We start from the raw sequence: 21,199 nt of genomic DNA, 5'->3' as shown, positions 1-21,199 counted from the left end.
GAATTCCAGAAAAACGTCTATTTCTGCTTCATTGACTACGCTAAAGCCTTTGATTGTGTGGATCACAACAAACTGTGGCAAATTCTTAAAGTGATGGGAGTACCAGACCACCTTACCTGTCTCCTGAAAAACCTGTACGAGGGTCAAGAAGCAACAGTAAGAACCACACATGGAACAACTGATTGGTTCAAAATTGGGAAAGGAGTACGACAAGGCTGCATATTGTCGCCCTGCTTATTTAACTTATATGCAGAGTACATCATGAGAAACGCCAGGTTGGATGAATCACTGGTCGGAATTAAGATTGCCAGGAGAATTCTCAACAACCTCCGATATGCAGACGATACCACCCTAATGGCAGAAAGCAAAGAGGATCTCAAGAGCCTCTTGTTGAGGGTGAAAGAGGAGAGTGCAAAAGCTGGTTTGAAACCCAACATTAAAAAAACGAAGATCATGGCATCTGGCCCCATCACTTCCTGGCATATAGAAGGGGAAGAAATGGAAGCTGTGACAGATTTTATTTTCTTGGGCTCCAAGATCACCGCAGACAGTGACTGTAGCCATGAAATTAAAAGACGCTTGCTCTTTGGGAGGAAAGCTATGGCAAACCTAGACAGCATAGTAAGAAGCAGAGACATCACCTTGCCGACAAAGGTCCGTCTAATCAAAGCTATGGTTTTCCCAGTAGTAATGTATGGCTGTGTCCGTCTAATCAAAGCTATGGTTTTCCCAGTAGTAATGTATGGCTGTGAGAGCGGGACTATAAGGAAGGCTGAGCGCCGAAGAATCGATGCTTTCGAACTGTGGTGCTGGAGAAGACTCTTACGAGTCCCCTGGACTGCAAGGAGGTCAAATCAGTCAATCCTGAAGGAAATCAACCCCGAGTGCTCATTGGAAGGACAGATACTGAAGCTGAAGCTCAAATATTTTGGCCACCGAATGCAAAGACAAAACTCTCTGGAAAAGACCCTGATGCTGGGAAAGACTGAAGGCAAAAGGAGAAGGGGATGGCAGAGGATGAGATGGCTAGATAGCATCACCAACGCAATGAATATGAACTTGAGCATGCTCCGGCGGAGAGGGCAGGACAGGAAGGCCTGGCGTGCTACGGTCCATGGGGTCACGAAGAGTCGGACACAATTGAGCGACTGAACAACAACAACAACAACAACAACTTTTTTCTTTATTTTCCTCGTTATGGTTTGTTGAAGTTTTTATATATATATATATATATATATATATATATATATATATATAAAAATGGAGATTGATACATTTAGGGCACACTCATATGCAAGTTATAGAAAAAATCCTACAACTTTCAGCATTCACCCGCCAGCATGTTTGGCTGGGGAATGCTTAAGAGTTATAGGACTTTTTTCTGTCTAAAATGCATAGGATTGAGCCCTTATAATATGCATACATTACACATATCTGCTCAATGTATGTATTTTACCAACTGTGGACACATAGCAGTAACCAATACGGCCATTCCACTTACACCGTTGATGTAGTGCTAGTGTAAGCGACCTCTAGGAGAACAGCAAGTGTACCAGCATACACTATTGCTGTTGTGCTAGAGGTCGTTTATGCTTGCACTACATCAATAGCATAAGTAGAGTGGCAGAGTTGGATACTGCCCACAATATTTAGTCAAGGATGCAGGAGGGTAGAAAGGAGGTTACAAGTGTGGGATAGACAAATACAAAGGGATAAGAAATCCTAAGAAGGGAGTAGAAGGAACTAAGGGCATAAACAAGGCTCAAGTGGAAGGTGGAGGCAAAACTATTTTCTGAACTTTCAAGAGACACTAGTCGAATATTCAAACCTCTCCCTAAAACAAAGAATAACAAATGCTAAACAAAAACATGATTTGTACTTCCACATAGCAGTGCGCGCGCGCGCGCACACCCCCCCCCCTTACTTTAATATGTTTGGATGGGAAAGCCTGTTCATGAGCTGCACCTCTTTTAGCATGTTTGCTCGGTTGCTGCTTAGTGTATTCATCTTCAGAGCCATTACTTGATCAGATACTCTGTGCCGCACCTGAAGAATAAACCAAAAAGGAAAATGGTATGAGCTTTCAGTACAGTAGAACAGAAGGAAAGCAGTAATTGGCCTAGCAAGTCTCAGGGAAGTTATTATGCTCTCTAGTATGCCATATGGCCAAAGTAATTAATCACCTTCCACATATTTCAAAACTTTCCCACAACTTGAATGCTTATGTAACAATGGATTGTTCACTGCTCCTCTCACTTCTAAGAGGTGAATGATAATTTATGCAATTAACAACCTATGGTACTCCAAAGACCATGAAATTGCCACATAAATTCCCCTTATTCTTTGCCATACCAAATTTGCAAGTGGTCAGATGTGTTTAAGGGCAGGCCATCTTTAATTTATACATCTTTAATCACAAGGAGGACAGTGGAAATGGTTTTCACATAATCAACTTTTCATGTCAGCACTGTTAACATGACTCTTCTGTGGTTCATCCAAGGAATCACATGATGTAGCCTCTGCTACATGTTATGGTGCCATTATGGAGATGCCTTTTCCAGTTTCTTCAACATACTGAAAGTAACATTTGGTGTAACCCAATCCTACAATTTAGATATTGATGTACTATAGATAATATTCTGATTTGCTTGTTTGCATTCCACCATATTTTCTTACTTTACTGTTACGGTTTGGAAAACCACAGGAAAGGCTTCCATATTAAAATATTTATATGTTATTTATAAACTGCCCTGTAATAAATATTCTCTGGGCAGCTCACAAAACACATTAAAAATACCTACAAAACACACCAAATAATCAAGCACAGATTAAAAACAACTCAACTATGTAGCTGTGCCAACCATACAGGGAAAAAGGGAAAGCACTGCTAGATCTCTGCATATTCATGTACAACCTTGCAAAGCCTATCCAAAATCCAGAAACGTTTCCCCTTTCCCTTCACCAGATACATACAGTACAGCTGCATCAGAATACAAGAAAAGTGGCATTTTAATTTGGCATTAGTTGTGGTTTGCTCTGGAAGAGACCTTCACTGTTTTCCTCTATTATTTGTTATTGCTCTACCGAGTGCTCCAAAGAATATCAGGCCCATAGTTGGTCTATTTGTAACAGGTGCATGCTGACTATATCACTATTTTCAAGTACATCTATCACTTAAAAATTTGCTACAGTACTTCAGTATGTTTGCTACTGTATTTCAGTAGCAAAATCCAGGATCAATTTTGTGAAAAGGGTAACATGCCAATTGTTTTAAAAGCTTCATTTAAAAAACCCTGAAAACATGTTCGACAGAAGGCCCATTTTTATATCACATTCTTCTGTTGAAAATATAATCTTATCCTTTGGTAAAACTGCATTTATGTTATAGCCTTGCAATTTTTCTGAAGATGGTGTGTGAATCAGCTGTGTGTAGTATGCTGGCATAAAGTGCCAGAGTAGACTAAAAAATGTGCATGTGTGTTAACATCTCTGATATATCTGAAAGGGCTTCCTGGAAAGGTCACTACATTGCTACTGGGCTGCCTAAAAAAAAAACCCTGTTTCTAACATGTAATGATAAATATAAATGCTTTCTAATGCATACAAAAAGGAATATGCTTTTACATTAGTAGTATAACTTATTTCAATATTAGCTGACACATCCCACACAAAATATGGAATTGTAAGGAAAGCAAATAATACACCAGTTTAATCTGTAAAGTGTTCATTTTCTTAATGTTTCTGCACTGCTGCACATCACAGCAATGCCAAGCGAGATCGTAAGAAAAATCTGAACACGCACGTCCCTCATGCCTTCAAAAGCTCATCAACATATAAGTAGTCCCTGCATAACACACCTGCCGACTGCAAAAATTAGAAAAGGCAGATAAACAAAATATATAACATTATTTAACCCAACACCAGGAATTCTCTTTTCCACCTTCTCTTTAGAAACAGAAGAAAAATACTGGCACTTGAACAGAAAGCATTCACATTTGGTATAATACCCTTTTTATTCTAAGGCTAAAATCTTATTAGGGAGTAAGCGCCATTGAAATCAACTGAACATACTTCTGAGCCAACCTGTTTAGGATTGCACTGTAAATGTATAACCAAGAGCACAGTTATGATGGCTGTTTCTGATTTATGAACTGTTAAAGTAGATACAAAGGTAGAAGAGATCCAAAGGTCAACCAACTCCTGTCCAATTTTTTTCAAGAAGACTGGATTTTCAATAATCACCTTTAGGTCCTTATTGAGATTATAGTATTGGACAAGCACAGAAGAATACAACAGATACAGCCTGGAAAAGGTTTTGTCAGACACAAAGACCATTAAGTATCACACCAATTTCCCTATGCATTATTATAAATATTAAAGATTCTATATCTTGCAAGCACTTACCAAATACAATAGAAATATGTTCTTGCAATTTAACTGAAAGAGAAATCCTCAACTGCCATTCTAACAGTCATAAAATGATGCTTTACATCATGAGGAAGCAAAGGCAGGTATTGTTGTTCTACTGGAAGATTTCTAAGTGATTTGCAGCAAATCACCTAAGTTTTCTGACTTGCAATGCTTTAACAACAGCAATGACAAAAAGCCTTCTTTTCCTCCTAAATTAGGCTGGTAAAATCAAGAATGCCTGGGGGAAAATAGGAGGAGATTTGTGTGTGAAAGGATTTGCGTGCAACTCCAGTTCTGGTACTGAAAACAAATTCGTGGGCTCAGCAGACCTTGTTCTGCAATTCTATGTCTGGCTTCCTAAACCAGCATCTTACTCCATTTGGTGAATCTTGGGATTCTAGTGAAAAACAAAGTTGATCCCACAAGACTAAAGTCTGCCCACGCCTGTAAGTCTACAGAAGCTAGAGGAGAAAACATTTGTCTAATGAAGTCTTGTCACCTAATTTCACAGGGAAACCACTGAATGACTACAACTTTCAACAAAATGCTAACATGCAAGAAAAAGAAAAAGATCCAGAGCTCTTCTGAAAATTTTAAGTTTTCATGCATGCAATGAGAGCAGTTCTCAATTCTAGGGGGTGGTTCAGACATAATGCTAAACCAAACTTTAGCATTATGAGAATAAACCGGAGGTTTGTAGGCTCCCCTCCTCCCCCGGTGCAGCCATGGCAGAGGAGAACACATGAGCAGCCACTGGAAGCTTTCACTTCCACTTTAAATTAACCACAGCTTGCCTTGTCATCTGTACCAGGAGAAACTGAGGTTAAACTTAACTATTGTTTATGAAGCTGGCTTGTTTCTACTAATGATAGTTAAAATTAATGATAGTTGAGGGTTCGGATGACATGCTAAACTGTGGTTACTTATCTGGGGAGGAAACATAATCCTGGAACTATTTTCCTTGTCTAACTGTGTAATTACAGATTCAAAAAAACTATAAAACAATATATTTAACAAGGTGTTTAAAGATTATGTTTGGGCCAAGTCCTAAAGTAGTATGCAGTTTGACCCATCCATATTCATGTAGAAACAAATCTCACTGTTTCGAAATTGGGCTTATGCACAGGTAGATGTGTACAGGAGAGGTGGGGAACCTTTTTCAGTCCAAGGGCTGAATTCCAATCTGGGAAAGGTCTCAAGGGTCACATTCCATCTGTGGTCAGGGCCAAAATGTGATACTTACCAATTTTAATCCTACTCAGAAGACAGAGAAGCATCTCTGCACATCTACTCAAAAGTAAGTATGAGCAGCATGACAGCTTTTCCCCCAGGCCCAGCCCCCTCTCTTCAGCAGGGAAAAGCTCAGATCTCTGATCAGCTGCTCATCAGAAATCAGAGCTTTTCCCTGCCAGGAGAGGGGGCAGGGCTAGTGGGCTTTCCAAAAAAACTTTGAATTAGATTTTTTCCTGGAAATTTTTACTAAGGCAATTTGCATAACATTATCTGATACAAATTACTCTATTCAATTTAGGGTAATTTGCATCAGATAATTTTCAGTATGTTTGGGAAAATTCTGATGCCCTAGACAGCGATCTCTTTTAGTATGTTTATATTACTTATATTTAGTAAGCAGCGAATCTGAAAAACTCCATGTTACTTTTCTGTCCCAATACACTGCAAATATTTGACCTGAAATATTTCAGGGGGGAAATTAAAGCACACTTAATGCCATTTAAATGTTATATTATATAGCATTTTTACTGGAATACTTGTAAAAATTTAAAGACTAGCATGTGCTTCCCTTACCCTATTTAAATTTTTAAAAAGAATAGAGGTACTTTAAACAGTTGACACACTAATAAATTTTAGCAACCTAAAGAACTATACATGACAACCACTCATCTACAACCTTGAAACAGCCAAACTTGCCTAATCTTGTATTTGCAATTGGCATCAATTCTTTGTTACTAATGAACTTATGAAATGGAAAATTTTCCACAGAAAAATAAAGCACTGGAAAATTTTCTGGGAAATTTCCTATTCCAGAAACTTTCCCATTGGGTGAGGCTTATGGAAGAAGATGGTAAGCCAGATGGTAAACCTACATGAGCAGTATGTGACCTGTGGGACAGAGGTTCCCTATGCCTGATGTACAGTATTACAGCCAGCAATAGGGACGGCACTCAGGAAAGGCACTCTTAATATAGAAGTGGCTGAGCATACACAATGAGAATTCTCTCATGCTGCCTCTGGTCTCCTTACATGCTTGTGCAAAGTAAGAATGCCAATGATATTAGGGTGGTGTAGATATTAGGGTGGATCTAGGGATCCAAGACTTTACCAGTCTTGGATCCCCAGTAACTGTAAGCCATTCTTGTGCAGCCATGCTTATGAAATCCCAAATTTGTGTCATAAGCAGGGGCGTTGCTAGGTTCTTAAAAGATCCAGGGCACAGGCCCATAACACACATTAGCATACGTATGCGCGTATTATATATACCCGAGTCTAAGCGCACCTCTAATATGTGTGTGTGTGTGTGTGGTGTGTGCATGTGGTGTGCTTGCATGTGTGTATAGATTACATACATAAGAAGCGTGCACTGACCCCCAAACCCACTTCAACTCAGACCCCCGATTCAGCATTTTGGAAAACATCCCGTTTCTGCTCAGGCCAATGTGTAGTCGGACCATTTCAGCTCAGCACCAAACCTGAGTCAAGGTTTGGAAAATAAGTCTTTATGCTACCTGTTGACTACCATTTTTTTTTTTTTTAAACTAACTTTTTCTCTTGGTCAAAACTGGATGATCATTTCAGGCATAGTAGCCCCTAGAAGGGGATTACACCTGCCCAATGTCAGAAAAATAGGTGCAGGGTTTATATTTTGATTTTCTTTTAATGGGAACTGCCAATAACATTTCTATTACTTGGAAAAATTGGATAAACATTTCAGGACTCATTGCCCCATCAGAGGAGATCATGTCCCCAAATCTCAGAATGATAGCCACAAGGGTTTTTGTGCAAGGGTGGCCTTAACATTTTGAGGTCTCCAAAAGAGGACATACTTCTCTCCTTATTTTCCTTGTGGACCATTGTTCTGAAAATTACAGACAGCCTAGAGATGTCCCTAAGTAAGAAACCTGCAAAGTTTCTGAAGGATATACATGCATGCAAATTTAGAATGACTAGAATTTATTTACATTTCACCAATATAAGCAGCAGGGGAACATGGGTGGGAAGGTGCTATTGCACTCATGTCCTACTGGTGGGTTTCCTGTGGGCATCTGGTTGGCCACTGTGTGAACAGAATGTTGGACTAGATGGACCTTGGTCTGATGCAGTATGGCTCTTCTTATGTTCTTAAATATAGAGTGCCTCTGAGCATATGCAGAATGCTTTTCATACACCACTGAGCACTTACATTCTCCCCCTAGCAATTCTATTCCCCTCTATGCAACCATCCCTCCTCATCATACCATCCTCCAGCAACTCTACATAAAAACAGATCTCTTGTTTTGTGCAACTCTCCTCTACCTCCTCCTTGTTATGCACAAGCTCTCAATATATATTCCTCCCCATAACTTCATTCGTGCCAAGACCTTACCAGGTTTCAGCCAATGAGTTTGTTTTCAAAACTAGGGCTCATTTATGGAGAAACTGTGAGCATGTACCAAGTACCTTTGCCTCACCACTGAAGCTAGAGTTCATGCAAAAAACACAAATGACAAAACATGCATAGGACTGAGCTGAAAGGGTAGTCAATTCATTAGACGGAACTGGGTAGGCACTGTATTAAACCTGCAATACCATCCTCACAGCTTGGGACTTATTTCTGAGTAAACATGCAGAACATCAAGGTGCAAACCTCCCTGCAAAAGTAACTCGTGCTGGAATCCTATGCACACTTTCCTGAAGGTAAGTCTCATTAAACATAATGGGGTTTCTGAGTGGGCATACATAGGATTGTATAAATGAGCAGTATTTATCTTCCCTCCATTTAAAAAACAAACCAAAAACTCCTATTTTTATTAAAGCTTTCTGTTCATAGGAACATAGGAAGCTGCCTTATACTGAGACAGACCCTGGGTCCATCTAGCCCAGTATTGTTGACACTGACTGGCAGCAGCAGCTCTCCAGAGTTTCAGGCAGGATTCTTTCCTAGCCCTACCTGGAGATGCTGAGGATTGAACATGAGACCTTCTGCATGCCAAGCGTGTGCTCCACCACTGAGCCACAGCCCTTCCTATTGCTCAATAATGGCAACTGACAAACAAAACAGTCCCAGATTTGTTTCGCTTATTATTTATTTTATTTTATTATTAAATTTATTAATCGCCCATCTGGCTGGTCACCCAGCCACCCTGGGCGATGTACAACATACAATAAAAACAGTTTAAAACAATAAAATTCTACAATAAAAACATTTTCTAAAATACCCTAACCCACCCCAAATGCCTGCCTGAACAACAGCGTTTTTCTGCGACCATGTGAACCCACTTTTCTCAAAGACTTGAGTGAGAAGGAAAAAAACCAACCTTCTTGCCTGTTTGTATAAAGTCAAATACAGTTCAGGACTTCTCTTGCCCACTGAAGAGAATTCTCTTTAAGAATTCCTCAAGATATGCTCAGGGTAGAATAAAGAGGAAGAAAGAACAGGATGGGGGAGAGAAGAAGAAAAGAATGGTGATTGGAAATGCGGAGGGGGGATAGAGAGAATTCCCTAAGCGAAGTGGCTCCTTTCAGAGAGGTAGTACTTCAAAGGAATTTAAGAGGCTGTGGAGGGTTTGTAAAGGATTGCACATACTTAAATTAACTTTATGAGGTGAGGTGGTAGAGGGCTTTTTCTAGCTTTTTTTAAACTGTAGAACCTGTTTAAAAGCCTTAGCAGTTCCTTAATCATGACACCACATAGTCCTAACTCTCTTTTTGAAATAATTTGTGTCCTACAGCTATTTCGGAGAAATAGCTGTGGAGGGGGAGAAAGAAATTTGTGTAGGCTGATTGGATCCTTTGCTGTACTGAAGCTACTAAACTTCTGCAGAAGCCAAAGGTTCCACTTTGGGGCAGTAAAATCAGGTGCTGTTTGAAATACCAGTATTTCACATGAAGCTATTTCTTCCCTTCCTTCTCCCTCTTCAAAATTTCATTGCAAGCAAGCTCCCAACAGTGGGCATGCAAGAGAAGAAAAGTAGAGGGAGAGGAGTTTTTTGCACCTTAAAAAAAACCTACACCAGAGATTAGGGATAGTGACCTCCTAATGGTCACCTTAAATACCTTCTGATTAGGATCTCTAAGCCCCTGTGTGGCTTGGCAGTTTTTACTTATTGTTTTAATCTTTGAGAAAAGGAAACTTTACATATTCAGCTCCATAGGGAGCTGAATACGTAAAATTCCATGCATGTATGTGGAAACTCAAAAAAATTATAGCTCTTTGCTTTGACAGATTTTCTTGAAAAAAGCCATTTTTACCTGTAGCTAGCACAAAAGCCACTAGGCCTAACTGTCTGAAATTGGGCAGGTTCAATCAGCTCCATGGGCACTACCAGCTCTCCAAATTTCATGTATTTATCATACAAAATAAAAAAAGTTATGGCCATTTGTTTTCCAATGCAAGTCCATGGGAAAATGTAAAAAAAAAAAGAAGGCAATTAGGACAGCTCAAAAGATCCAGGTCACAGCTCAAAATGATCCAGGGCCCGTGCCCAAGTGAGCCTATCTCTCACGACGCCCCGGTCATAAGTAAGTCATCTATCACATTGTCTGGGAATTGTTTCTTTGTAGCCCATCTAGTTCACTGACATTGCTAAGCCTTGGCCCCTGACCCAAAGTCTACTTCCAAGGGCCCCGGATCTATTCTGCAGAACCCTAAGGGCAGGTTCGCACATCACTTTAAGCCATGCTAGTTTATAAACTACTCACAGTAGCTTATAAACCAAGATCGGACAAATATGCTACACAGAATAGTTCCCGCCCCCCTGTCCTTCCTCTGTCTGTAGTAATCCCACCCAGCGGGGATGGTATCCAAGCATCCTTTGCGCTGGGTACCATTCCCCATCACCCCTCACACCGCAGCTACGTCACGTTCCTCACACTGTGTCCTAGGGGGTGTCTCCTGTCTCTGCCTTGTCGCCACCATCACCCCTCCCAAGCCGTGTCACACTGCTCCCAGACGGATTTCCAGGCTTCTCCCTTTCCCCCTGCCTGCCTGCACCCCCACTGCCATGGCCCCACATTAAACATACCAGAATACATAGCAGTTGCAAACAGAACACATTTTGAAAGAGTTCTACATTTAGTTCTAGGAGCATTGCCATAGCCCCACCCAATACCGCCCAAGAGCCAAAGCTCTCTGGGCGGTTCACAAAAATTAAAACCAAAAAGCACACAGTAAAACAATATAAAAGCATTAAAACCACAATATAACAACACAACCAGAATAAAGCCAGAATAACCTGGCAGCAATGCAGAGATTTCAAATACAGATTTAAAATAGCAAAGCTAAAAAACTAGAAAGCTAAAATGCTAAAATACCTGGGAAAATAAAAAGGTCTTCACCTGGCACCGGAAAGAATACAAGGTAGGTGCCAGGTGAACCTCACTAGGGAGCTCATTCCAGAGCTGGGGTGCCACAGCAGAAAAGGCCCTCCTCCTAGTAGCCACCCACCTCACTTTCTTTGGAAGGGGTTCATGGAAAGGGGCAGCTGAGGATGATCTTAAGGTCTGGGCAGACACATATGGGAGGAGGCGATCCTTCAGATAACCTGGCCCCAAGCCGTTAAGGGCTTTAAATGTTAATACCAGCACTTTGAATAGGGACCCGGAAATGGCCAGGCTGCCAGTGCAGCTGGAAAAGTACTGGCATAATAAGAGCTCATTGGCCAGTCCCTGTTAACAATCTTGCTGCCCTATTCTGGACTAGCTGAAGTTTCTGGACCATTTTCAAAGGCAGCCCCACGTGTAACGCATTGCAGGAATCCAGATGAGAAGTTATCAGAGCATGGATAACTGTAGCTAGGCTATCTCTGTTCAGATGAGGGCACAGTTGGTATACCAGCCTAAGCTGATAAAAAGTGCTCTGTGCCACTGAGTGTCACTGTGCCTCAAGTGACAGTTCTGGGTCCAAGAGCACCCCCAAATTACAAACCTGATCCTTTAGGGGGAGTGCAACCCCCTCCAGAACAGGATGAATATCACCTAGCGGGGAAGACAAACCACCCACTAACAGTACCTCCGTCTTGTCTGGATTGAGTTTCAGTTTATTGGCCCTCATCCAGGCCATTACCATGCCCAGGCACTGATTCAGAACAGCTACTGCCTCACCTGGGTTTGATGAGAAAGAGAGGTAGAGCTGGGTGTTATTGATGGCACCTCAGCCCACACCTCTGGATAACCTCCCCCAGCAGTTTCATGTAGATGTTAAAAAGCACGGGGGATAAAATAGAGCCCTGTGGAACTCCATGACATAATTGCCATGGCACAGAGCAATAATCCCCCAGCACCGCCTTCTGGAATCTGCTATCCAAGTAAGAGCGGAACCACTGCAATGCAGTGCCTCCAACTCCTAACCCAGACAACCTATCCAGAAGGATACCATGGTTGATGGTATCGAAAGAACTTCCATGCTTTTCCTTTCCCCCCTGCACCCCCCCTGCTATCGTTCTACCCCACCCGCGGTGTTCCCTATCTCTCCTCACAGCACCCTTTCCCCCTACCCGTTGTTGTTGTTCAGTCGTTAAGTCGTGTCCGACTCTTCGTGACCCCATGGACCATAGCACGCCAGGCCTTCCTGTCCTCCACTCTCCTGGAGTGTCCTGGAGTGTTCCCCTACCCACCCACATCAAAAAGCAGGTGGCCGCTCTAAACCCTTGGAAGTTCGTGGGAACAGGACAAAATTTCATACACAAGTTCCCCTCATAGGGAGGCACTCAATGCACAACCAAACCCCTGTGCAATTACAAACACACGAGAGCAAAAACACCTTCACACCAAAAAGGGGGTGGCAGCTCTAAACCCTTGGAAGTTTGTAAGAATGGGACAGAATTTCATACACAGGTTCCTATCGTGGAGAGGCACTCGAGGCAGAACTAAAACCCTGTGCGGCTATGCCTCTCCATGGGAAACGTGGGGGTTTAACACTTTGGACGTTTGCGGAGCACGCCACTGAGAGAGGGGTAAGAGTGGAGACAGGCAGAGAGCTCAATCTGTTGCTAGGCAGATCTCTGGAAACAGAGCTCACTTGAGAAGAACAGAGCGGCGGTGGCAGTTTTGACTGCTCTCGCCAGGCGACTCTGTAGGTAATCTGCTTAAACCACTCTGGAGCGCTCGATGACACAATAAGTCACAAAAGTTAAAATAAATCCCACTGCAGACCATGACTTATCAGGGTGGCTTATTTTGGCTAAATGAACCACTGGGACTTGGGAAAACCACTCACAGATGACGCGATAAACCATCATGGCTACTTCAGAAAAATAAACCACCATGGCTTATTGTGTCATGCAAACCCAGCCTTAGTGTCAACTGGCACCAATGGGTGTTTTTTTCCTCAGCTTACCTGACATACAAGGGGTAACTTTCAAGGGAAACTGCAATTGGTGAGGGGATGGGAGGGTTAACCTTCCCCTCCCTGGGTGCTATGACCCTCCAAATCCCTGCTCCACAGACAATTAAGCTTAGAAAAAATGTTCCATTGGTGCCAATGGAAGTCCCCCCACTCAAGCTTAATTGCATAGAGTGGGAGCAATTTTCTTCGAGGACAGAAGGAGAGAAGTGGGAGGGAAGTAGAGAGGGGAAGAGATGAGTGGGCAAAAGAGAGAAAAGTGTTTTTTGCTCTGCTAAAAGGTTAAACAATATTGGCAATATGGATACCTTTCCAGGTACCCCAAGTGTGTGTTAGAGCCTGGTCATGCACGTGTTTGAGAGAGAGAGAGAGAGAGATCAGGCTTCTCCTCACCTTTGTGTGTCTCCGTGCCTTAGATTGTGGCACAGAGAGAGGTGGTATACAGTGTGGGGCTTCCTAGCCGCCTGTCTGTGTCTTCCTCTCTGTGTATATGTGTTGGGTTGGGTTGGGTTGGTGTTTGGGAGAAAAGTGACAAGCCCCCACCTAGATATGTGAAGCCCTGGGGAAAAAAAACCCAGAAAAAAATCAGGAAAAAACAGTTTCCACCCATTTTTTCCCCAAGGACTGTTTTCCCCCCCAAAATTAGAAAATTCGAACAACTTTGGATTATGAAATATTTTCTTTTAGAATTTAAGATAAGGTGTTTATATATTGTAACCAAGCCCCCCACCCTGCAAAAATGATTTCTAAAAACGATGTAATAAGAAGACTTTTATAGAAAGACTAGAGATATAAAATGTCTGGAAATAATGAAGCCATGGGGGGGGAAATGTTTTTAATCCTCTCTGTAAGATTCTCAGCGCAGTTATTTCTTCCATTTCTTATTAAAATTATTGATCCAGCATCTTTTACTGATAGCCATTTTGGGGTGCTCCAAGTCATGCTCAGTTTCCCAACATGTAAATAGAGTCACCATATCATAATATGGAAGAAAATGTTCACTCTTGACAGTTTGGGTTTTATTCTACAGAGTTCTGTGTTTGTGGACTTGTCTTTCCCTGCCTCCAGTTCTTCCTGCTTCTTCTGGCTTCTAGGATGATTCAGATGTTTCAGGGACTACTTGCTGAAGTTACCTCTGGTCAGACATAAACTAGGAATCTAAAACATGTGTAATTGATTTGCTAATAAAGTTAATCACATTTATATTAAATTTTAAAAGTATAGTTTATTCAGACAATAATTACAAATTTACTGAATTCACTTTTTAAAGTTTTCAAATACAACGCTAATCCTATGAGCAAACCATATTATACATAATATAACTTTAAGAACACAAGGGCTGCTTTATGTTCCTAAAGCAGCCTTCCTCAATCTAGTGCCCTACAGATGTTTTGGACTACACTGGCCAGCATTCCTGACCATTGGCCATCCTGCCTGAGACTGATAGGAGCTGACAGGTTGGGGAAGGCTGTCCTAAAGCAACAAAGTGACCTTATATTTGTAAAGAGTGCTTAAACAATAAGTACTGCTTATTTTTCAATTTTCTCCAAAATTTCCATTTTTTTCTGGGAAAAAAACCTGTTTAACATGGCTTCAAAATTTCCAGAAATTTGACATCTCTATCCTCACCACATAGAGAGCCAGCCCCAGAAACTGCAGAGCAGAGGAAAGAGACATCTTTCTACCCCTGCCTCTACCATCTCTTCCCTATTCTCTTTCTAGGCTCCCTCTGTCTCCTCCATACTGCCCAGTTCTAGCTCCATTCTTTCCCTTCCGACCCACTCCTTCCCAACCTCCCTCTCTACTTTCCTGTCTAGTCTTCTTTGCCCCCTTTCTTCTACCTCCTCTGCCCTACTCTCCAGCTCTCACTCCTCCTATCACCTACCCGGTATTTTGACCCTCCCCATGGAACTGTGCACTACTTTATTTAATTTATGGAGATAATCATGATTGATGAATGGGTAATTAACTGAAGGGGAATTAAATTTTGGAGCAGGATCTAGGTGGCAATTGGGAAATTAATTGGGGTGACCCCCTGATTTGCCTTTGGATTGCTTTTGGATGTGCATTCTTGTCAAATTTTTGAAACTCTATTTTGATGCAAAAGTTGCCATTTTTAGGCAGAGAGGTGTGTGCCTGTGAGTGAGAGAGGGTGGGAGGGCTCATGAAAAAATCTACCGTTCTTTTCTGCATGTTTTCATACTATTGCAAATAATTTTAATGGAAGAAGAACTACTGATTTGTGATTATCTGGAGCAGGATGCAAATTAATAGAAGAATTAATTTTATTTCAGGTGACTTGGATGAGAAACTAACTGGCTGGCTTTGTCTTCTGTGAAATTTAAATAAATATTAGTAGTTATTTCTAAATTTACATGTCTATAAATTAACATATGCAAATTTTACACAGATTTGCATCCTATGGGCCTGGGTCCCAAATCTTTTAAGTGCCTGGTAATCCACCTACAGAGCACCTATTGGTAGAAAGGTGGGATATAAATTGTATTTTAGAAATGGGGTTGTATTTAGAGTTCTGGTTACGCAATTAGGTTTCCCCATCTCCTCCTCCCCGCTGCAGGCCCCTGCACCCCCTGAAAAACCTTTGAGGCTTAGGGGACTTGAAGAAAATCAGGCAAAGACAATTTACACAAGCAGAAAGGACTTCTGCTCACGTAGCTCTGGATCTAGTCTATTAATATGAAATTATATTAGACTGTTTGTACACCAGATGACGACAACAATGATGAGAACTACTTCTACTGATCCTTGCTTAGGTTTTATGAGACAATAAGTACTGGCATATTTGGTTTCCACAAACTCAGCTGTAAAAGTCTGAGTCAGAAGCAATGAATGCATCAAACTGGGAAAGAAATATCACAGGCTGCATTATAAGGCTACTATATTTGATTTTCCAGTAGATGTTGTTAAGTAGTACAATAGAATTGTAATTGATGGTGCACAACACAAACATCTAATTACAGAGCCACTCCCTTGGGGAAAATCCTAAGATCAATGCCTATTAAAGAAATCTATCCTGGTGACCACTCAGTCATCTGTACTACAGTTCAGAGAAGCCACGTTTTCCACAGTAAATCCAACTGATTTAGAAGCTTATTTACACTAATATAAGACAGTCAGGATGCAGAGGTAAACACAGTACACATAAATAAAACTAGAAGACACACACACCTGCAGAAGCATACACAGCAAACATGAAAGGAGAAAAATAACTTTTTAAAAATAGGAAGTAGATACCTAATCAATGTTTTTAAGGAGAACAGAAAGCTTCCTTGTACATAATGATTTGGATGTAGACAACATTAGTTGAACTTAGTCCCCAAGAAAACAATGAGACAGGTGTTAAGTCATGACTAACTTGTACTACTGATTTCAGCTAACTTATTCTGGATCCAACCCCATAACTAATGCTAACCCCATAACAGGACAGTCCTCAGAAAAATGTGTACCTTGTTTGGTAAGTTAGACATAAGAGGAAACGATACACTTCATGTTTTGTGAGCTATTTCACATTAACTTGCACAAGCAGCATGGAACAAACTGTGGCTGCAAGAGGTTTACATCAGTAAACCTCATGTTACCGATAGAAGCAAAACCACCTCCTCAGCCCATCCCCCATTAGTAGCTGTGATGCAAAACTTAATTCAACAGGCAATGCAGGGCTACCAACTCTGCTTCCCAGAATGTAAGCAGAACGTGGACAAATCAAACTACACATAATAGAGCCCACAATTATTCACTAGGCCTAGTTCAACTCAGGATTTTACCACAAGTTAGCTTCACTGCATTCTAAGTTCTTATAATATTATTTTTCTTTCTTACAATCCTACTCTAATACAACACTTGGCATTTTTCCAGTCATTTAAACTTGCATCACATTCCCTAAATATTATATTTACAATATTATTTCACCCCATTTATAGCAAGGTGCTTTTATTTGAAGCACTGAATTCACCATTGCTGAAAGATGGCTCTGTCCAAGAGAACCATCTTCTATTTAAGAGGAAAACAATGCAATGCAGCAGCTTTCCAAAAGAACTGTACCCAGCTATGACCGCCTTTTCTTATTGCCTTTCTAACTACTTAAGATTTATTTGCTTTTATGTCACATTTTTAAAAATGCCTTGCCAAGGGTCAAGTTAAGAATCTTTGTTTGGAACATGCTACAAACTCTTTAAGTAGCACCAATTCTCAACCCTGATGGATTCCTTTTGGCATGCAATTCCATCTTATTATGCCATGGCAGCTGCTGGTTTATCCTGCCTTTTCCTTTGTTTCCGTCCCTCCACCCCCTATCTTTAGTTGTCTTTGTTCCTGTGTTAATTTAGTCTTCCCCTTCCCTTCCTCCCCCTCACACAGAAGACCAAACTGCAGTTCATGCAAACTGTTACAGAGGAACTTCAGACATGCTGGCTCTCTGGGTACATACATTGTGCACAATGTATTTAATTACCACTACCCTGACATCTTGGCTCAAATATCAGTTTTGGTTCTGAAAGGAGCAGCATGAGAAGCCACCAGGAATGTCAGGAAGGCTCTGAATGGCTGCAGATGCATAGGTGTCACGATGGGTACATGCTTCCTTCTTGACTGAATTACAAGCTGTTCTTCCCTGTAACCATAAAAACATAAAAATGCCTGCCTGAATACCATGAGACCAACCAGCCGACTTACCCATGAAGCTACCTTAGAATCCAGAATCTTGGTGGGAAATTTGGTTCAATCCTGAAGCATTGTCTGAACATCCTTGATGACATCTTTCATTTTGAGTGCTGTACTACTACAGTCCCCTTCATGGATCACTGCCTTGTTGTGGCGAAGGGGCTTGCGTAACTCAGTGAAGCCATCAGCTATGCTGTGCAGGGCCACCCAAGACGGACAGGTCATGGCGGAGAGTTCTGACAAAATGTGGTCCACTGGAGAAGGAAGTGGCAACCCACTCCAGTATTCTTGCCAAGAAAACCTCATGGAACATATCACAACGCTAAAAGATATGACGCCGGAAGATGAACCCCTCAGGTTGGAAGGTGTCCAATATACTACTGGGGAAGAGCAGAGGGTATTTCCAAGTAGCGCCAGAAAGAGTGAAGCGGCTGGGCCAAAGCCAAAAGGACACTCAGCTGTGGATGTGTCTGGTGGTGAAAAGAAAGTCCGATGCTGTAAAGAACAATATTGTTTAGGAACCTGGAATGTAAGATCAATGAATCAAGGTAAGCTGGAGGTGGTCAAACATGAGATGGCAAGATTGACATCACCAGATGGTCAATATCGAAATCAGATTGATTATGTACTTTGCAGCCAAAGATGGAGAAGCTCTATACAGTCAGTCAAAACAAGACCTGGAGCTGACTGTGGCTCAGATCATGAGCTTCTTGTTGCAAAATTCCAGCTCAAATTGAAGAACGTAGGGAAAACCACTAAACCATTCAGGTATGACTTCAATCATATCCCTTATGAATACACAGTGGAGGTGAGGAATAGATTTCAGGGATTAGACCTGATAGACAGAGTGCCCGAGGAACTATGGACGGAGGTCCGTAACACTGTTCAGAAGGCAGCAACTCAATCCATCCCCAAGAAAAAGAAATGCAAGAAAGCAAAGTGGCTGTCTGATGAGGCTTGACAAGTAGCTGACGAAAGAAGGGAAGCGAAAAGCAAGGGAGAAAGGGGAAGATATACCCAACTGAATGGAGATTACCAGGACATAGCAAGGAGAGACAAGAAGGCCTTCTTAAATGAACAATGCAAAGAAATCGAGGAAAACAACAGAATGGGAAAGACTAGAGATATTTTCAAGAAAATTGGAGATCTCAAGGGAACGTCTTGTGCAAAGACGGGCATGATAAAAGACAAAGAAGGCAGGGACCTCACAGAAGCAGATGAGATTAAGAAGAGGTAGAAAGAATACACAGAAGAACTATACAGGAAAGATCTGAATGTCCCTGATAGCCATGATAGTGCGGTCACTGAACTTGAGCCGGACATCCTCGAGAGTGAAGTCAAGTGGGCCTTAGGAAGCATTACTAACAACAAAGCTAGCGGAGATGACAGTATTCCAGCTGAGCTATTTAAAATCCTAAAAGATGATGCTGTTAAAGTGCTGCACTCAATATGCCAACAAATTTGGAACACTCAACAGTGGCCACAAGACTGGAAAAGGTCAGTTTACATTCCAATTCCAAAGAAGGGCAATGCCAAATAGTGTTCAAACTATTGTACAATTGCGCTCATTTCACATGCCAGCAAGGTGATGCTCAAAATCCTACAAGCTAGGCTTCAGCAGTATGTGAACCGAGAACTACCGGAAGTACAAGCTGGGTTCCGAGGAGGCAGAGGAACTAGAGATCAAATCACCAACATTCACTGGATCATGGAGAAAGCAAGAGAATTCCAGAAAAACGTCTATTTCTGCTTCATTGACTTCGCTAAAGCCTTTGATTGTGGGGATCACAACAAACTGTGGCAAATTCTTAAAGAGATGGAAGTACCAGACCACCTTACCTGTCTCCTGAGAAACCTGTACGAGGGTCAAGAAGCAACAGTAAGAACCGGACATGGAACAACCGATTGGTTCAAAACTGGGAAAGGAGTACGACAAGGCTGTATATTGTCGCCCTGCTTATTTAATTTATATGCAGAGTACATAATGAGAAATGCTAGGCTGGATGAATCACTGGTCGGAATTAAGATTGCCAGGAGAATTATCAACAACCTCAGATACGCAGATGATACCACCCTAATGGCAGAAAGCAAAGAGGATCTAAAGAGCCTCTTGTTGAGGGTGAAAGTGGAGAGTGCAAAAGCTGGTTTGAAACTCAGCATTAAAAAAACTAAAATCATGGCATCTGGCCCCATCACTTCCTGGCATATAGAAGGGGAAGAAATGGAAGCAGTGACAGATTTTATTTTCTTGGGCTCCAAGATCACTGCAGACGGTGACTATAGCCATGAAATTAAAAGACGCTTGCTCCTTGGGAGGAAAGCTATGGCAAACCTGGACAGCATAGTAAGAAGCAGAGACATCACCTTGCTGACAAAGGTTTGTATAATCAAAGCTATGGTTATGCCAGTAGCAACATATGGCTATGAGAGCTGGACTATAAGGAAGGCTGAGCGCCGAAGAATTGTTGCTTTCGAACTGTGGTGCTGGAGAAGACTCTTACGAGTCCCCTGGACTGCAAGGAGGTCAAATCAGTCCATCCTAAAGGAAATCAACCCTGACTGCTCATTGGAAGGACAGATACTGAAGCTGAAGCTCAAATATTTTGGCCACCTAATGCGAAGAGAAAACTCCCTGGAAAAGACCCTGATGCTGGGAAAGATTGAAGGCAAAAGGAGAAGGAGATGGCAGAGGATGAGATGGCTAGATAGCATCACCGATGCAATGAATATGGACTTGAGCACACTCTGGGAGAGAGCACAGGACAGGAAGACCTGGCGTGCTATGGTCCATGGGGTCACGAAGAGTCAGACACGACTGAATGACTGAACAACAACTACTACAGTGCTCAAAACTGTTATGTACTACTACAAAACTCTGGCCCTGTATAGTCATCAAATGAAAATTAATGAAGAGGCAAGGAACATCCCTGAGCTTTCTATTCATTTACCAGAACCAAGTATTATTTCCTTTGTTTTGACCCATCCTTGGTCCAGCCTCTTAGCCATGGAGCTCTTTGTACCTTGTTTCAAACTCTATTATTGCTCTGGAGCTTGGGCAACAGTTCATTCTTTCTGCACGGGCATCCCTTACGTTATTGTGTCTTATCTCTGAAAATAATTCCTTGTTGCTGCTGCCTGGCACAATTCTCTACTCCACTCTGGCACCTACCTATCCCATCGTTTCAGAATGACTGTTCCCACTTTTCTATTTAGCCATCTTCTTGTGTTTACCCAGAGAAATCTGTTTACCTTACATACCCAGAGGCAAAGTTTTCCCCTGCCCCCCAGTGCCCCACTGTGTCCAGAGCTAGGTTCCATGTATAATGCAGTGAAACCTGCCAGCTCCATCCAATCATTCCAGTGCCTAGTAGGGGACTGTATCATACACGTGAGCCGTCAGCTCTGAGTTCAAGAGTGGAGGTGGTTAATAAGAGAGTCTAGAGAACTGGGAAGTGATTATTAAGTTTCTAGACAAATGCACAATTTCCTAATATTATTGGGAGTCCCAGGGAAAAACCGCAGTTTCAAGCCTTTCCCTTCGAATACTATTTT

General features: G+C 41.8%; 1 protein-coding gene across 3 annotated transcripts in view; it reads right to left on the bottom strand.

Moving 5' to 3' along the window:
- TESK2 (testis associated actin remodelling kinase 2) overlaps positions 1–21,199 on the bottom strand; it is an 82,779-nt gene that overhangs the window by 45,258 nt on the left and 16,322 nt on the right. For 2 of the 3 annotated variants that reach the window (XM_084852684.1, XM_084852685.1), the window contains one exon: positions 1,925–2,046. In XM_084852684.1, coding sequence (XP_084708810.1) covers positions 1,925–2,046 — 122 coding nt within the window. Of the gene's footprint in view, positions 1–1,924; positions 2,049–21,199 lie in introns of those variants that run through there. The other variant, XM_084852686.1, reaches the window with a different exon arrangement.

This window comes from Heloderma suspectum, chromosome 4 (assembly GCF_057233095.1).
Source record: "Heloderma suspectum isolate Gila_16-S chromosome 4, 16-S_ref, whole genome shotgun sequence".
In the NCBI taxonomy this organism is placed as follows: domain Eukaryota; kingdom Metazoa; phylum Chordata; class Lepidosauria; order Squamata; family Helodermatidae; genus Heloderma; species Heloderma suspectum.
This window is presented reverse-complemented; position numbering and strand designations above follow the sequence as displayed.